The following is a 19,671-nucleotide window of genomic DNA, read 5'->3' as shown; positions in this document are numbered from 1 at the left end:
CTTCCGTGTCACTTTGACGCACCATTGGTCTGATGGAGCCATCATTAAAATTTTAGGCTAACACAGAATAGGGTTCATGACAAATTTACAAGTATGCCTCCTGTAAAACTCCCTTCGGAGGCGATTCTGTTATGGCGGCACAAAAGAAAATAAAAAGGAAGATACTATCCAAATAGGATGTCTTGCACGACGGAAAAAAATGCTGGAAAGCACAGAGACTAGAAATATAGGTTTGGGTTTTGTGGAACTAGAATATTCAGTGAGAAAAATCCCCTTAAGATATTCAAAAGAAAGACTGCCACATTCATTGAAAAGACAAAGGACCACTGTTATCCACTTATTTCTGATTTCCTCTCTTAGATATCCATCATTGGAACTCATGATATCCTTAATAAAGTGCTTAAACATCATGCAACAGGGATAAAGTCTATAGGTAAGGGAGGAGTTGGGAAATCTATGAACATCAAAAACAAAGAATTTTTGTCTGTATAAGGATGGTGTATCTTTGATTTGTGACATTATTACAAGGAAAAGAGACCCGTCCGATTAGGGTTGTCACAGATACGCAAACTGCAGCTGAAGAGGACATTTCAATCAGAAATCTCTCTCTTCAGAATCTTCTCTCCCTGCTTTGCCCCAGCTTTTTTCCTCCCTGGGTTATCAGTTTTCTACCACATCTTGCACTGGCTTGATCTGGCAATGGTCCTAATGTAACATGGCTGAATCTCTTTGCCTTCCTGTATTTCAAACATGCCCACTCTGTGTTCCGTTTATGTCCTTCTTGTGAGAGGCTCTCTGTGATCTGGTCATCATCTTTGCTGTTATTATTAATCATTCTTATTTTGTACCAGAGACGTTGAGCTTTTCTTACTGAGAAATTCACAGGCTACACCAATGAAGGGAGAGGAAATGGGGTTAAAGAAATTAACATTTTCTTACTGAGAAATTCACAGGCTATACCAATGAAGGGAGAGGAAATGGGGGTAAAGAAATTAACATTTTATAGTCATTAAAGCTGAGAAAACGAGCACCCTGCCCACACACACACACACACACATACACACACACACACAATGCATGATCTGCCTCTCTATTAAAGGAAATAAGAGAAGTAACTTAAAACATGCATGAAATTGAACTGCTGTCCTAAATTATATTGAATTCAAGACAGTTGATATAGCATGTAACTGTAGGGAATTCAGTAAGGGGTCCGCCCATCTAGGATGAAGAAAGGTAGCACGGCTCAAATCATACACTATTTATTTGCTACAGGATTCCTGTGGTCTTTATATTAATCATATGGTATATTATATAATGAAAGTCAATTTCTGGTGCTTCTTCATAGAAATATTGCATTATGTGGTTCCAACATTTCTCTCAATGTAAGTGAGCAATAAAGCATGTTATGGTAAATGAAAGAATGAAATACAGGGTACCCCAAATGTAAAATTGATAGCTAGTGGGAAGCAGCCGCACAGCACAGGGAGATCAGCTCGGTGCTTTGTGACCACCTAGAGTGGGAGGGAGATGCAAGAGGGAGGGGATATGGGGATATATGTATAGGTATAGCTGATTCACTTTGTTATACAGCAGAAACTAACACACCATTGTAAAGCAATTATACGTCAATAAAGATGCTAAACAGATATATAAGGTACCCCATGACTTTTTGGTATAGACAAGAAACCATCCATTTTAGGAATCTTGGCCCCCAAGTGGACACTCTTTCTACTAAATTATTTTTGCTATAAATCTAGGAGCTCAAAGCTCCTATGACGAGAAAGGTACATGCAACATTTGATTTTCATGCCCCACAGCTGAAGGTGACATTTCCTCCGATTGCGGACACTAAACACCCATAAAGATGGCGTAATTTTGAAGTTGCACACCATTTCTTCAACATCAGAGGAGTCAAAATTGTCCATTTCTCTCATTAGCCTAATACTGGAATAATATTTCCGGGGACTATTTTGAACAATAACTGTCATCGGCCACATTTTTTTATAAAGGGAATTTTCATGTGCTTTGCTATAGCATCCGCAGATCAGCCAATGCTCACATACTTTTGCATATAATCTTTGCAGACATGATATAAATTGTTATTTTCCCTGGTCACCCTGATAATTAATTCAAAATACAGAACTTTAGCTCTCCACATTACATAATATCTTATAGAAGCCCCCAAACTGACAAAGAGACACATCCTAAAACGTCAGTGTGTGCCTTATTTCTGCCGGTATGTAGAATACATTCAAACGTGATCGAAAAGCAATTTGGAAAAACAGGGTGAAATCTTGTTATTTGATGGGTAGTATTTAGGTCTATAATAAAAATGGGGCTTAAGGTTGTCAAAGGTGACCATAGGTCCTGTTAAATGCTTTTTCTATTAGAAACATGACAGCTCATAGAAACATGAGTTGCAGATGTAGGGTGGGAAAAACACTGCATAAAAATAGAGGAGAGATATTAAAGGTGGCATTATACTTCCTAAATGACAACATTAAACAAAAGTAGGGTTTTTGTGTGTTTGTTTGCTTGATTTTTACAGAACCTGGGGTCCGGTCTCACTTGGGGTCTGCATGCTCTTCCAAAGATGTGAGGACCACAGAAGGAGTTTTGCAACAGAACCGCGTGGGACTGGAGACTGCAGCCGCATCAGATAACGAAGGTTTCTGACACTGTGTAAGTCTGGGGAAATGGGTTCCTCCTGCGATCCCATGTGGATGGGTCAGTGCATTGGGACTCATGAGGTTATTATAACAGACACTTCACAAAGCACGTGCTGAGGTCACATGGGCAGGTGGCCGGCCACGAACGTCTTGGGCTGTGAACAGGTTTCTCCCTGCTTTCACATCTTTCCAAAGCTGTTTTTATTTTTTGTTTTTTTTTTGCGGTACGCGGGCCTCTCACTGCTGTGGCCTCTCCCGTTGCGGAGCACAGGCTCCGGACGCGCAGGGTCAGCGGCCATGGCTCACGGGCCCAGCCGCTCCGCGGCATGTGGGATCCTCCCGAACCGGGGCACGAACCCGTGTCCCCTGCATCGGCAGGCGGACTCTCAACCACCACGCCACCAGGGTAGCCCCAAAGCTGGTTTTATAAGGCATTTGGCCAACATGTTGCAGCCAGCACGCCTTCCTCTCCTATGTTATAAATTATTTACAATGTTTCCCCATGTAACTCTATCTCCTTAGATTTTCTAACCTTCCTATGCCGAGTTTCACGTTCTATATTTACCCACTGAGGTGAGAGGCAGGCACCGCTGGCGTTTTAAAATGTTATTTCAGCAAAAATGAGATTCCAAATGTTTAACGACCCCATATCGTAACTAAAACAGTAGATGAAATTGATGACTTGTGTTTTTAAATCAACCGACGTTCTACAAAATTCGATAAGCGCACGGAAGGTGATGAGTGTGTGTACCAGGGTGGATGATCGGTGGGGTGTGTGTGTGACCGTAGGTGTACCTTAAAAGCATTTTAAAATTCAAGGCTATCAGTTTTCTCGAGGCATAGAAAGATGATAGTGATTTCTTTTTTTTCTTCTTTTAGATTTTTCAGAATCCCTACAGGGGACATATCTTTTTCTGTACTGACGAGGAACAGAGCAAAACTACCTGGTGTCAAACCCTGGTTATTTTATTTCCTTACTGCGACTTTGAGGAAGTCTTTGAACCTCCTGGGTTTCACTGCTCCCTTTGGTAACATGAAAGCATCTACTCTAGGAGGGTGGTATAAAGATGAAGTGACTTAGTACATCTAACTTAGTTAGAACAGCACGTTTTGATTATCATTTGAAAGTTTTAAAATTCAAAACAAGTATGGGTAGATCTTGAAGATACTGTGGATTGGGTCCCAGACCACCGCAATAAGGCAAGTATCAAAATAAAGCGAGTTACAAGAGTTTTTCTGGGTTTCCCAGTGCATGTAAAAGTGACGTTTACACTATACTGTAGTCTATTAAGTGTGCAATAGCATTACGTCTAAAAAGAAAAACCACAATGTAGAGGCCTTAATTTTAAAATATTGCTAAAAACTTCTCACCATCCTCTGAGCCTTCAGCAAGTCATAGCAGTAACACCAAAGATCACTGATCACAGACACCATCACAAATATAATAATGAAGACGTTTGAAATATTTCGAGAGTTATCAAAATGTGACACAGACCCCAAGTGAGCAAATGCAGTTGGGAAAACGACACTGATAGAGTTATAGACTGTCTACAGACTTATAGACAGTGATAGGCAGGGTCGCCGCAAACCCTCAATTTGTGCAATAAAATGAGGTCTGCCTGTAATTGCTCTTTAAACCGTTGACCCAATAATTTAAAACATCTCTAAGCACTTGCTGTAAGAGTTTCTCTGTAAGTGGTGCATTTCCTCCGGAAGTGTTACATATTTTGGCTGTCATAACTTGGAAAAAGCAATTTCAACATTGTCTATGTAACAGCTAAAATAATACCTAAACAATCCCTAAGATAAACCCTGACAATACCTAAAATTCAATAATACGGAATGCCTTGAGATATCTGTTTTCAAGCTGTGTTCACAAACAAATCGTAAAGATTTGACAGATGTTACCACTGAAGCGTAATAATGCTTCTAATATTTGGAATGAGGCACCATCTAAATTCCCAGTTTTATGGGACATTTTTTAGGGCTGTATTTTGGGGCTCCAGAAATTCATCTCCCCATTTCCCTCCTACATCAGTGGAAACACCCAAGTGCACAGTTCTCTACTGGTCCCTGGGACGAAGCGCTTAGAATAATTTTCCTTTCTGGGCTTCTCCCAGCTGAACCCCGTGGACATTCTTCTGTTTCCAGCAGCTCTCAGTCCCACCCTATTAGAAGCTCATGACCTTAGGAACTAGTCTGAAGACCTCCCTTTCAGCCAAATGTGGAAGAGCCCTCAATCTCCCCTGTTTTCCCTAAAGCTCTTGCCTTGAGAAAACACAGTTATTTGTAGGTTTTGCAAGTATTTGGGCTGGTAGTCACCTTATAGAAAGGTAGACATGTAAAAGACCGTTCTCTATATATCCATTTCTTTTTTAAAAATTTATTTATTTTACTTATTTAGTTTTGGCTGCGTTGGGTCTTCGTTGCTGCACGTGGGGTTTCTCTAGTTGCGGCGAGCGGGGGCTGCTCTTCGTTGTGGAGCACGGGCTCTAGGAGCGCGGGCTTCAGTAGTTGTGGCACATGGGCTCAGTAGTTGTGGCTCGTGGGCTCTAGAGCGCAGGCTCAGTAGTTGCGGCACATGGGCTTACTTGCTCCGCGGCATGTGGGATCTTCCCAGACCAGGGCTCGAACCCGTGTTCCCTGCATTGGCAGGTGGATTCTTAACCGCTGCGCTACCAGGGGAGCCCCTATATATCCATTTCTTTAAATAAGATAATAAGAACCTGCCGAGAAAGTACCACTTTCCTCCCTTAGCAGAATCTAATTTTTAATTTTTTTTCTAATCAGGCAGCCCAGAAAAGGGGAGGTGATGAATACATTTGGAGGAAGTTGTGGGAAAGAAAAAACACCTCTGCCATCTGACTGCTAGTAACTAGCCTGATAATGGCTAAGTGGGGTGGGCCCCACTGCATAAAGATAATTTGAGGTACCAGGAGATAAAAGTCGTCCGCAAGCATGTGGGGATAAGATGGAAACAAGGACAGTGTGCAACCACGGAAAATGACCCAGATGACTCACCATCCTTGCGTGTAAGTTACTCAACTCCACCAAGATGGGCTTGGTCATCTCTGATGGTGGTGCTTTATCACTTCTGGAACATGCAACTCTAAAACTATTCCATCTATCTATCCATCTATCTATCCATCTATCTATCTATCTACCTATCTACCTACCTACCTACCTATCCCATCTTTCTTCCTCTCTCTTCCTTCCTTCCCTTCCATCCCTCCCTCCTTTCTTTACATCTATCTATCCATCTCTCTACCTATCATCTATCTCAACTATCATCTATTTGTATCTACCTATCTACCTACTCACATCTATCACCTCTACCATCTGTGTGTCTATGTATCCATCCATCCATATCCGTCTCTATATTAATAAATCATTATCCATCTAGCATTCATATATGTTTATCTATCTACAATCTATGTATCTGTATCCATCCATTCATCCAACTGTTCATCCTTTATATCTGTCCATCAATCATCTATTCAATCTATCTATCATCTATCTATCTATCTATCTATCTATCTATCTATCTATCTATCTATCTGTTTTTTGGGTTTATCATTTCTACTGTGTCCCCACCTCCCCTGACAGGATGATAGTAATTATCAAACAGCCTGCTCTATCTGCTTACCCAGCTGCTTTCACTGCACCCAGCGCCATCCCACCACATTCACACCATCCCCACAACTGCTTCTGGAGGGAACACTCTCGAATCTTGCTCCCCAAAAGAGTTGGGGATAATTGGGAACCAGAAACACTGGCATCATTTTGCAGGCTTGTTGGAGATGCAGAAACTCTAGCCCACGCAATCCCTGCTGGATCAGAACCCGCCCTGTAGCCTGATGTCAGCACATCCTTGGAACAACGTGTGAGAAGCACTGATAAAAATCGCAAATATGGGCTTCCCTGGTGGCGCAGTGGTTGACAGTCCGCCTGCCGATGCAGGGGACTCGGGTTCGTGCCCCGGTCCGGGAAGATCCCACGTGCCGCGGAGCGGCTGGGCCCGTGACCCATGGCCTGAGCCTGCGCGTCCGGAACCTGTGCTCCGCAACGGGAGAGACCGCAACAGTGAGAGGCCCGCGTACCACAAAAAACAAACAAAAAAACGCAAATATGCTCACACCACTTTTAAGCCATCTTTTACCGTCTGCTGCTTGAATTCAGGACAAGGTGCACACGGCATGCCTTGTGACTTGAGGCATGTTATCAGCTGGATGCTACTCCCCTCCTTCCCCACACCTTTCCCGGTGACACCTTCTATTTTTCAGCCAGGACAGAAAAAAGCCATGGTTCCCCAAACTTCCCGAGTCTTCTCACTTTGAGGGTGTGGAGTTCTGCCCTCCCGAAGCATCCACCATCATTGGTTTGTCTGCGTGGATGCCCACATACTTGGAGGGATGTGGTTTGGGGTAGCTTCCTACAGAGCACTGCCCGCCCCTTGCAGACAAGGTTAAGGGTCTGTGTCTAGACTCCCACTGGCACCCTGGGTACCATCTCCAGCACCTCCTGCTGCTTCCTGGCTGTACCTCCCTGCTCTCCGTTTGGAGTCCTAGGATGGAGAGAGCTTCTTCTTTCATTTTTAACAGAAGCCCCAGCACAGAGCTGGGGTGATGGAGAAGCTTGGTAAACATTGCAGAAAGAATAGATGAATGAATGAATGCATACATTTTTACCATTCGTTGAGTTATTCAGAATGGCCATTCAGAATGAATCAAATGGTGAAAAAAGGAATGACTCCCCTATTTCAAAAATTGGCTAGAGATCTAATCTTAAATCCACGAAAATGGCTTTTCCATTAAATAGATATGACATGTTTATGTATTCATGAAATATTATTTACATATTTATAAAATACTTATTTACTTATATGTAAACACATATTTTGTATTAGATAATATAACTCATATGCACTAGAATTATATGTATATATAACATGATATATATACATATCTGCAATATATGTGTAATATAAAATGTATATGTTTTAAATATATAAAATATATATTACATATTATATCACACATATGGTATGATATATTATGTATTATTTTATATACAAATGCTTCATATAGTATAGCTATTATATATGTATATAAATATAATATAATTATACTTTATAAATATATTTATTAAAATTCAATTATGCACAATATATTAAAATATTTATTTGTATGTAATATATAAATGTGTATGTATATATGTGTATATACGTGTGTATATATATATCCTGTGTACGTCACATTCAGCAAACGACCTGAGCCCAACATGTAAAAAAAAATTCAGAGTTCGAATACAGCAGTCACAGTCTTTGCTGTTTTCCTTTACCTGATAATTAGCTAATATTATCATGACATTCATGAACTTGAGTTAGAAATTTTTGCTGCATCCTTCATTGGTGAAGAGTTTGGGCTCTGAACACACGATCTTCCTTTGAATCTGAGTTCTGCTGCTGCCTTGTAGCTTAATGTTTCTGATTCTCAACATCTTCAGTTCTAAAATAGAAGTAATACAGGTGCCTGCCCCTTAGGGCTATCGTGACTGTTAAGATAAGGAATGACCAGGTGCATGTGAGGACTGGACAAGTTAGGTCGCATCAGTATGGTAGTAATTTTCTGCCTCTCCAGTTGTATTCAAATGAATTACTTGCTGTCAGAGATTTACTCAAATAAGGCTACCAGAAAGATTTAAGGCATGACAACAAACACAACTCAAAACCCAGCAACATAAGAAGCAGCAGTGGCTGAACTTGATAAACCCAAGGGTTCCATTTCAGGAAACATCCTCTTGTTATGAGTTTCACCAACCAGAGTGCCTTTCTCCAATGTCAGGCCAGAAGAAAATCCCTAGCGGGGACACAAAACCTGTTCATGAGGACGAACCACAAGAAACTGACCTATTACCAACTGAGTGTGCCGTTTATCACCTACGTCAGATGTATCGCTTAGTTTTTAAAGTGAAAAAGACATCTAAAGAAGGAAAAGTAAATAAATATGATAGGCCACCTACAAAAAAAAGAATGGACGCGTAATTATTTGCACAAAGCATTAGAAAATACTGTGATATTTTATTATTAAAAATGCTGCTGAAAAGTTTATACATATGTGTCCAGCCATATATATCTTCTATCATTACTTAAGGCAAAATCAAAAACAAAATCGCAAAATAATAATCCAAGAAACCATTAAACCCTGCGTGCCAGTGAAGGTCAAGAATAAAAGCCTAGGAAAGTTTTTTTCTAACTTATGTTTTTTTTTTTTCTCTTTTTTATAGATAGCAAGTATATTTTATTCTCATAGAACTCTATGAAGATTCTATAACTTCTTTCCATGTAGAAATATCATTTAAGGTGTATTAAATTGCTTTTGATCATAACCCTTTGTAAAAGCTAAAGTTATTCACTTAACGAGAACTCTTTTTTTTTTTTTTTCCTTATCCAAATGTCACAAGCCTGATACATTACTGTGCATATTGCTAGCAGAAGACAATTGGAAATACTAAACAAATACTGGAATTCACATTACAAACATACCGGACCCACACTGGTGCCAAGCATCACGTCCTTCGTAGTTCCCTGGAGAGCCTATTCGTCGTAGCTTAGCTGGGGTAATGCGCAGCTTGCAGAAATGGCCTGACAATAGCTTTCAAAAATGATGAACAAAAATCGTACCCATGACACCTCTAGCTGCAGGAGTGATGCTTCTCTCTATGCAAAGTTGGGGTTATATTTCACCTATGTATACACAGAGAATCACTCTTAAATTTAAACCAAGATGAACAACAGAATTTATTGGACGATCTGTATGCATTTTTAAAAGCACTCTCTTTTTCTAGGGGGGCCATTTTCAAACACTTTGATAGACATTGCTACAGTTTTAGTTTAGGGGTTCAATAATCAAAGATTATACAAAGAGACAAGGAATTTGGACTATCTTTGTGGAGAATGTCCACCTTGGCAAAGACATATAGTGCTGGGTTTCCATGAGAACCATGCCCAGAGACATCTTCAAATATCTTTGGCTACTATTTCCTGGTGTTGCAATATAATTTTGAAAGACAAAACATAAAGTCACCATGGTTACGATTTTTTTTCCTTCCACTTTAGGACACTTGCAAAAGATTCCTTCAGGAAAATTAAAAGGACGATGAGAAAATGACAAAGTGTCAGAGGGACAAACTTCTCATCCCTGTCTCACCAATTTAAAATGACTGAATATTTCTGTGTGTTATCTTGACAGTGAAGCCATCCTAACTTCCCGGAAAACCCATGCAAAGCACTTTTAATGTTCTATCCTTTTGTTTGTTTTCTCTCTGTAATACTCATGGATTAGTGACTGATACACAAATCCACAAATGGTAATAGTTTCAGACAAGCATATGTTTTATCCCATAAATGATATAAAAAATAAAAATCCCTGCTTACTGATAAATAAGGGACTTACTGCTTAAACAGAAAGGAAAGACACATGCCCTCTTTCAATCTGATTAGCTAAGCTGAGCAGGTATTTCATCAGCCAAACCCTTCTGCAGCTGCTAGGGAATACAGAGCTGTATTGACTCAGCAGAGCTTGGCCCTACCAAAGACAAGCTTTCTTTTCCTTTTTGGCAGGACCCTGGGATGGGAAGCAACTCTTCCTCAACAGATTCAAAGAACCAGAACTACAGAACGAGACTTGTATTCTGTTTTTCCCCCGCGGTCACTCTGCATGTGCGTGCGTGTTTCTAATTCAACAAGCTTTAAATAGGCTCCACGCTGGGGATCCATCCTGGGGTTGCAACTTCATGAAGCCTTAACACACAAAAATAAAAGTTTTCCTAAAAATAACGGTCTCCTAAGAATGCTGTCGCATGCACTTTCCAGCCCAAAAAGGGGAGAGAGAGCCTAGTCGAACAGACGGTCTAGGTCCGCTGTGTGACAATCACATCCTCCTACAAATGAAACACGTTAGGAAACCCCATGTCTGTTGGCCACAAGGAATTAAGAAGAAAATCCTCCTTTGTCCTGGAGGAGACAGAGGTGATATGACTAATGTATATATCGATTTATATACATACAGACCACAATGGAAAGCACAATCTCGCTAAAAGCTCTTTCAAACTGAAAACACCAATAAAAGCTTTTTTTGTTGTTGTTTTTGTTTTTCTTTCTGTTTTTCTCTCTGTGTGTGTTTGTTTAAACGCACAGCTATATACATTTTTTTATTTTTATTTTTACAAAGTTTCTTAAATAGAGTTCAGGCTCGCAAAACATCTCTTTGCACAGAACTCTACGTATGTAACTGCATAGTCAGTTCTTTTATTTTAATAATAAAATTCTACTTTTCCTTCTCTCTGGATTACACCTCCATATGCTGGGTAAAAGCCCATAGATTCTTTCTTCACTTAAGTAGAGCCATCTGTCGTATGGCACAAAAAGAACTTTTATTTATTTCAATTGTAATTAAAAAAAAAAAAATGTGCCCTCAGCTGAGTTCCAGAAGTGTCAGCTTCTATGGTCACATTGGAAACATCCAGGTCCTTGAAACTTCGATGTCCTAGTTGCACTAAAGTTTGCCAGATGGTGGAGATCTTAAAGCAGTATTGTAACAGCAATGTATACGTTTCACATTTCGTAGGGTCAGAAGTTGATCTCGTTGTACTGGGAAACGCCAATGGAAAGGGTCTGCAAGGACACAGTGGCTGCCCTTTTGCTTTTGTTTTGTTTTGTTTTGTTTTGTCTTAAGCCAAACATTCCTTGTTTGGAGATGTTGCTTCTTTCTTTCTCTCTTCGATGTGGCTGAGGGGAGGCGCAGAGGGAGGGGAAGAAGACGGCAAAGCTATACTCTAGTGGTTGAATGCCCGTGGGGTAAATTTGTACTGTTTTGTCCTCCACTGAAGGTATTGAACGTGTGCAAAGGCTGCATCCCCGTCAGTGTGTTGGGAATCATAGTGATGGTATTTGGTGTCATAAGTGGGATGTCATCAGGGGACCTGCGCAGCGTGAGGGTGTAGTCTGGAGGGCAGGTGAGCCTCAGCGTGTCATGAGCCTGCAGGGACTCACACTCGTGATCATGCTCCAGCTGTTTCATCTGCAGGGACATGATCTCTTCGTTCTGGATGTGAGCAATGTCATTCGTGGTATTTCTCTGGGGACTGGGGCGCCTGTGTGTCTCATGGCGCCTCTTGTCCTTCTTATAGTACAGCGCCGCGAACGCCAAGATGTTAAGGAAGAGTAAGGATGCCCCCACGGCAATGGTGACGCTCAACTCAGTGGAATAATCCCGTTTGGTTTCGATGAGGACAGTGGTGTCCTCGGGCCCCGTTTTATGAGGGTCCTTGGAGTGTTTGGGGTTGTTGGCAGGAGTGATCGCCGGGCGTTTGGTCGTGGGCCATATCTTGGCAGGAGATCGCCGAGTTCCGTAGGGAAAGGAGGTCATGTCCGGAGGAGGAACCTTTGTGGTTGTGGACACATACTGGAATATCTCATTCAAGTTGTGCAAGTGAGGCACGAGTTCCAACCAGAAAGCCACTTTTGTGGCTCGGTAATGGTCCCTCACTCTGGGTTTCAAGCCAATATGCAGATAGAGCTGGTCTTTGGGGTTATACTTGGACCAGGCCACTTCCTCAAAGCGATTGGGTTTTGTGTGAATGAACTTGGTGTCCTGAGGAACTGGCTGATTAGGATCACTGGGGACAGAAGGGAGAAAAAAAGAGAAAGGTCACACTCTTCCACATTTCCCAAGTAAATTTTAATCAAATACAATGAAATTACAATCAGATAATCTCATGTGTTTATTGATATGCACAAAGTACTCAAGTAGCAACAAATACATGATGTTTTAATCCCGATGCGCTACCATTTTGCCTTTTCTTTAAAATCCCCTTACCTTTATTTTAAAAATAATTCCTGATGGCAGTATGATAGCATTTTCATAACACTTCTACACTTTTTAAATGCATCCAATTATCTTCCATGATAAAGAAGGAAACCAAAAATGTGTCTTGCATTTCAAGTTTAACTACTTTTGAGTCAGAAATCTCAACCAGGGTGATTTGCCCCCAAGAGGGCATCTGGTAACATCTGGAGATGTTTTTTGGTTGTTATAAGTGAAGGGTGGTGCCATGAATGGGTAGATGCCAGGGTGACTGTTAAATATGCTCCAGGGCACAGGACAGCCCCTCCACAGCAGAGAAGTAACTGGTCCCAGGTGTCAGTAGTATTGAGGCTGAGAAATCCTGATTTAGAGGCTATGGTCCAAAATTTGTGCCATTCTCTTTCTTCCTCAAGAATTGCTTCTTAGGTAAATGAATAGATACTGTGGTTACAACTAAAATGTATGTTAAAAATCAAATAAAAACTGGCTTTTGTAATTACAAGATGTTAATAAATAGAATTATGCATCAATTGTTCGTTCTCTCTCAGAAAGAGAAATATGTATGTACTTGGAAACCTTCTGAAGACTGAGTCACGTAAAGATCAAACAACATTCCGTTGATTTAAGAAGTTTGGTCAGACGGTGGTTTTAGATATGCAGAGTTAAGGGTTTTAGGAAAAGTACCACACGATGCAAGAAATTGAGGGTTTTTTATAGATTTCAAGTGTGCATGGAAACTATGAACCTAAGAAGTCTCCTATGATTTACATAAGTGGACACAGGCAGAAGGAGAATCACCAAAATGGAAAGATTCTCCACAAAACATGGTACTTGAAACATCTTTGCAACTAACTCTTTTAAGATAACAAACAACCTCCCCCTGCCCCGCAAAGATATATTCTCATTTCTTCCATTTTTTTTTAGGCTTGGTAAAGTGAGCTGTAAAACAGGTTTCATCTTAATGTGTGCTGGTTTGGAAAATTTGAGATCACGCATGATATAATGCCACCTAGTTGACACTGAACATTCAGACATGATGTGCAGACCCAGTTTGCTTAGATCTATTGCTCCAGGTGCTCTAACTTCTATTTTCCACGTAACACTTTAATGAAGCTGCCTTCAGCCACTGCCTGTTTGCTCATGTATCAGAAGGCTGGGGAACCAGAAGGTCCCACTGGAAGACCTAAAGACTACAGACATTCCCAAGTAGTGTGCAGGATGCAAACGATGCACTTGACCAACAGATGCATCTGCCAAAGGAAGGACTTTAGCCCTCAGTCTGAGGCTGTCAAAATCATCTCCATACATTAAGTTCTGCATCTCTCCCTCTTTACAAGCTGTGAAATCTTGAGCAAATCCTTAAGCCTCTCTTAGCCTCATCTATAAAGTGGATAAGAATACTGGGATGGAAAGGAAGTGAGAAAGGTTAAATAATAACTACAATATTCCTGGCATGTAGTAAGAGCTCAATAAATAGTATCCCTCTCTGCAATGCATAAATTAGAATACCTACAAATTGCTAGCGAGAGAGGACTATAAATAACATACTGTATATAGCCACAGAATATACCTAATACCCTACATTCTACATAGTATATGCTACATAAAAGTATACTGTATACCAGTATACACGGTACACTAATATCCTAGATACAGTGTATGCTGCATAACAATATACTGTATATATGGTACACTGTTAATTATATATGGTATATACTGTTTAAAAGTATACTGTGTACATCATAGCATACATGGTGCAGTATATACTGTATGTATATATGTATATGCTATATCAAAGTATACTATACACTGTGTATAGTATAGACCACTGTATACCACAGTATATATGGTACACTTTTAATTATATATAGTATATACTGTTTAAAAGTATACTGTGTACATCATAGCATACATGGTGCAGTATATACTGTATGTATATATGTATATGCTATATCAAAGTATACTATACACTGTGTATAGTATAGACCACTGTATACCACAGTATATATGGTACACTGTTAATTATATATGGTATATACTGTTTAAAAGTATACTGTGTACATCATAGCATACATGGTGCAGTATATACTGTATGTATATATGTATATGCTATATCAAAGTATACTATACACTGTGTATAGTATAGACCACTGTATACCACAGTATATATGGTACACTGTTAATTATATATAGTATATACTGTTTAAAAGTATACTGTGTACATCATAGCATACATGGTGCAGTATATACTGTATGTAGTATATGCTATATCAAAGTATACTATACACTGTGTATAGTGTAGACCACTGTATACCACAGTATATATGGTACACTGTATATAGTATACACTGTATAAAAGAATACTATGTATATCATAGCATATATGGTACACGATATACTGTATATAGTATATGCTGTATCAAAGTATACTGTATACCACAGTGCATACATTATATTACACACTGGGTACAGTATATGCTGTATAAAAGGATACTGTATACAACAGTACATGCTGCATACTATATACACACACAGACATATATATATACAGATGCATAGGTATATATATGATCGTAGATATGATTATATATGTGGTACGCAGGACAAAGAAATTGTACCACATAACTGAGTACACACTAACTGCTGTGCTCCTATTAGTGAGATGATAAAATATAAAAAATTATAGGTCTTAATACTATGAGCTTTCTTATTTATGTGTTCATTTATAAACATTTATATACTTTAAAATAATCTGCTTTTAATTCATTTTCATATTCTTATATGTTTTCGAAAAATGTTGGATTTAAGATAGCACCTCATGTTTTTTTATTTGAGTCTTCTGAAATACATTGTTGGAAAATTCCTGTTTAACTGGAATCTGTCATGGAGAAACTTGTCATCGATTTTTATTGTTCTAAAAGCAACGAAAGGGAGCGAGGATTCCCACTATGTTTGCATTGATCTGATTTCACGGAATTGGGTCTTTTAGTTGTACTGACCTTTTACTGAAGAGAGGGCATCTAGGAAAGAGAGTGTCTTTTCATGTAGGATATTTGTCGATTTTTTTTATGGAATTCGGTGTACATTTGAAAGGTAAGGAAACACATTTATTTTGTTCTCAGAGAATAGAGGATTTTGAAAATCCGGTAAGTATGCTTTAGCCCGATACAATCTATCAAAGTTCTGGGAGAGGCACAGTCAGAAGCCTTAAACCAAGATAAACTCACGGCGCTTATGAAGGCTCATCATTTCCCCTTGTCAAACGCCCCAAAGACAGTAAGATCTCTACGTGGGATACCACTGCCTTGTTGTTTAGACTTCGCTTCAGCACATGGCGTGTTCTAATTCCCATGAGTAAAATTCAAGATGATAACGATTAAGGAGAGAATGAAACAGACACACCTTCTTTCTCTAGTAAAAACCTCAACACCTATCCATACTCCTCGTCACCTACACATACATTTTCACCTGTCATATTTCATTTGCGATATCATCTTAGAAGCGGAGGGTTAAATGCGTCTCCAAGGTCTTGTGGTTCACCTTATTTGTGAGAGATGGGTAACATGATCCCTTTAAAAATACCAGTGAACCCTCTGATATGCTCCTTTGGATGGTATAAGGTTTTCCTTACCCCTAAAACAATGTCGTGGTTGACCATTTGTCCCTAGACCTCTAAGAAGAAAACTACCCCCTGCACCAAGAAGTATGTGTTCAGTCCATCCTATACAACCGGTAGAGATGTTCCTTCACTGAGCTTAAAATACTTTGGGGCAATAAACGTCACTTTTAAAACCAGGCTTTGACTGCAACTCTATCTAACCCATCTTTCCTGTCTGTTTCCTGATTTTTGCAAAGACTGAGCAAAAGTTGAAATATAAATCAATCACAAGATATGAGCAAAATCAAAAGTAGAGATGGAATCTGAAAACCAATGAAAAATACGTCATCCCACCCACTCGACCTATACAACTGTATTTCGACATACTGGAATATATGTTGCTCTTCTTACACAATACATATTGGCTTATCGGCCAACAGCCTTCCCATCTCTGAATTCCAAGAGCCTCCGAGGCCTTCCATGCAGAATGGTGAAGGTACTGTTCACAGCCATATCTTCTGTAGAGACCCTAATTCTACCCATTTTATCCACCTCTCCTCACACAGGACCCAAACGGCACTGGTCCTTGATCAGTGGGCACCTGATTTCTACTGAGTGGCCAGGACCAACGCCTTCCCACCTATTCCCAAAGAGGTTGGATGTGACAAAGAGTTGAAATCTGCGTAATCATTTGTAAACCTTGGGATTAGTTTTAATTTTTCCCAGACATAACTTCTCATTTATCAAAACTCTCCAAGCAGCCTTATTTCTAGCCTAATACTTAATGTCCTGGCTTCACTGTCCTTTCCCAGCGCTGTTTTGGGTTAGTCTTCTCACCTGGATTATTGAAACAGTCTCCTAGCAACGTCCTTCCATCCTTCTATCCTTCCTTCCTTCCTTCCATGCCTACCACACACACCATCCCCACATTATGTTTTCTCTGCTTAACAACAACAAAAAATTTAATATGACAACAAAAAAAATAATATGAATGATTACACAGCTTACACAGATTTACACAGATATATCTACACTTAAGCCTATGTGTAAGGTCAGAACCGTTAGCTTTGGTCATATAAAAAGAAGCCCCAGTGTTCACCTCATCTCAGCAAACGTACGAATAGTCAGGATCATTGGGGCGCGTTTACGAGGGGCAGCAGATGTGACGTTCCACCCAGCGGTCACGGCAAAGCATGTTCTGACACAACATAATCCTTTCTTCTCAGCCACGTGTTGTGATTAGACGTACGATAGGATATTCTTATAACCAAACTCCTGTCTCTGTACTGCTTACAGGGAGCAGTGGATGGTACTCAAGTGTATTCCATCATATTCTGTGGGGCACTGCCTGAGTATGGGTTCTGGAGAACAGAGTTAAGCATCTCACCTCACCCTGTGACATCAGGGATGGTTTATCCTATGCTCTTCCCTTGCTGGCATCAAATAAGGTATGAGACCCTTAATGACATGAGAGATGGTTTAATCCCATGCTGTTCCATTACTGGCACCATATTGCCTCATTCTCCTCAGCTGGACCACTTTGGCAGCCCCCTAGGGACAAAGAAATCCTCCACCACACAGGGCTGATCATGCCACTACCCTATTTAAAATCAATCAAGGAATAACTAGCACCACCTTATAAGCCATATCATCCATTGGCGAACACCTAAATCACTAGACTTTGCTCAATCCCCCATTTTCTGTTAAACCATAAGCCACTGAAATGTGATCCTCCTGACTTACGTTTGAAATTGCACACTGCATTGCAGGTTAGAGGAGGTTCTGAGTAACTTCCTTAAAAGATGATTTGAGGGTTTCCCTGGTGGCGCAGTGGTTAAGAATCCGCCTGCCAATGCAGGGGACACGGGTTCGAGCCCTGGTCCGGGAAGATCCCACATGCCACGGAGCAACTAAACCCGTGTGCCACAACTACTGAGCCTGCGCTCTAGAACCCGCGAGCCACAACTACTGAGCCCACGTGCCACAATTACCAAAGCCCATGCGCCTAGATAGGCCCGTGCTCTGCAACAAGAGAAGCCACCGCAATGAGAAGCCCGTGCACTACAACGAAGAGTAGCCCCTGCTCGCCGCAACTAGAGAAAGCCTGCGTGGAGCAACAAAGACCCAACGCGGCCAAAAATAAATAAAATTAATTTAAAAAAAAAAGAAAGATGATGAGTCATTCCAACGACCTTTCCAATGTGTTGTGAAAACTCATTGCATTAATATCCCCAAGTACGATTTCAGCCATGCTCCACACGGACCACAGAAATAAAAATAGCTCCTGCTTGGATAAAATCCAGATTTTTCAGACTGACATCCGAGGCCATCCATTAGCGATATCCTGTTCCCACAGTGAGATCTCTACCTGGACTCTGGTCAGATGACGGCTATTCCTCCAAGCCAAGTCCTTATTCCTTCCCCATCTGCTACTTTAGCATCTTTATGAAATCCAAAAGTATCCTAAACAAGCACCACTAGTGGCCACAGGAGTATACTGGGCCAGGGATTAAGCCCAAGCTATCTGACATCTCCACCGCTGTGTTCCCCAAATGAGGGGCGTGAACCATAGGCAGGAAGCGAAGTGATTTTAGGAATATAGAGTTATGAAATTAAAAAGCACTCAACATCTTAAAAACCATTTTAAAGAACACTCAACATTTTCAATCCTCACTTAGTCGTAGACAGGTCCTGGTGACCTATAGGTTTGGTGCTAGCATTTCTCTACCATCTCATGACATTAATTTCCTTTAATTTTTCTTTGTCTTTTTTTTTTTTTTAAAGACAACAAGAGAAAATGCATCTCAGAGCCTTTGGCAGGCAAGCACAGCTAATGAGAATTTAATGGCTTTATTTGGATTTTGTAGTTTTCTTTAATGGTTCAGTTAAATTGATGATGAATGATCCTAGATTTCCATTTAAGAAAATCATATAAAGTTTATTCCCAAAACACGTGAGAGAAGAAGAAAGTAGGCGGCTTTAACAAAAGTAAGTCATGATCTGTGTTTAGATGTTATGGAATTAATGATGGGTTTGGATGGTGATGTAGTCGATAGGCATGGCCATGGTGTGGGAAACGCTCCTGTGAGTTTTTTTGCTTCAAAAGAAGGCAACACTTTGCAAGGGCAGGCATTACCTATCTGAGTTCTATGACACAGTTGGGCATTGGTCCTGCCTTTAAAAGGGGTTATGCATTGAACTGCTTCCCTCTCAAATTAAGATACACTGAAGTCCTAACACCCAGGACCTCACAGTGTGATCTTATTGGAAATAGGGTCATTGCAGATGTAGTCAGTCAAGTTAAGATGAGGTTATAGTGGGAATTCCCCGGTGGTCCAGTGCTTAGGGCTCTGCGCTTCCACTGCAGGGGGCACTGGTTCGATCCCTGGCTGGGGAACTAAGATCCCGCAAGCCGTGCGGCCCGGCCAAAAAATAAAAATTAAAAAAAAAAGATGAGGTCATACTGGAGCAGGATGGACTCTTAAACCAATATGATTGGTGCCCTTATAAGAAGATGGTCAAAATAAAAAAGAACAAA

General features: G+C 40.4%; 1 protein-coding gene across 1 annotated transcript in view; it reads right to left on the bottom strand.

Moving 5' to 3' along the window:
- Positions 1-8,394: 8,394 nt before the first annotated feature.
- NLGN4X (neuroligin 4 X-linked) overlaps positions 8,395-19,671 on the bottom strand; it is a 206,787-nt gene continuing 195,510 nt past the window's right edge. The window contains exon 5 of the mRNA XM_089904950.1: positions 8,395-12,347. Coding sequence (XP_089761076.1) covers positions 11,498-12,347 — 850 coding nt within the window. The 3' untranslated portion in view covers positions 8,395-11,497. The remainder of the gene's footprint in view (positions 12,348-19,671) is intronic.

This window comes from Delphinapterus leucas, chromosome X (genome assembly GCF_059928025.1).
Source record: "Delphinapterus leucas isolate spDelLeu-1000000601 "Yukka" chromosome X, BTC_Dleu_Yukka2, whole genome shotgun sequence".
NCBI classification, from domain to species: Eukaryota; Metazoa; Chordata; class Mammalia; order Artiodactyla; family Monodontidae; genus Delphinapterus; species Delphinapterus leucas.
Note: the sequence above shows the minus strand (reverse complement) of the source record. Positions and strands in the feature narration are given on the sequence as shown.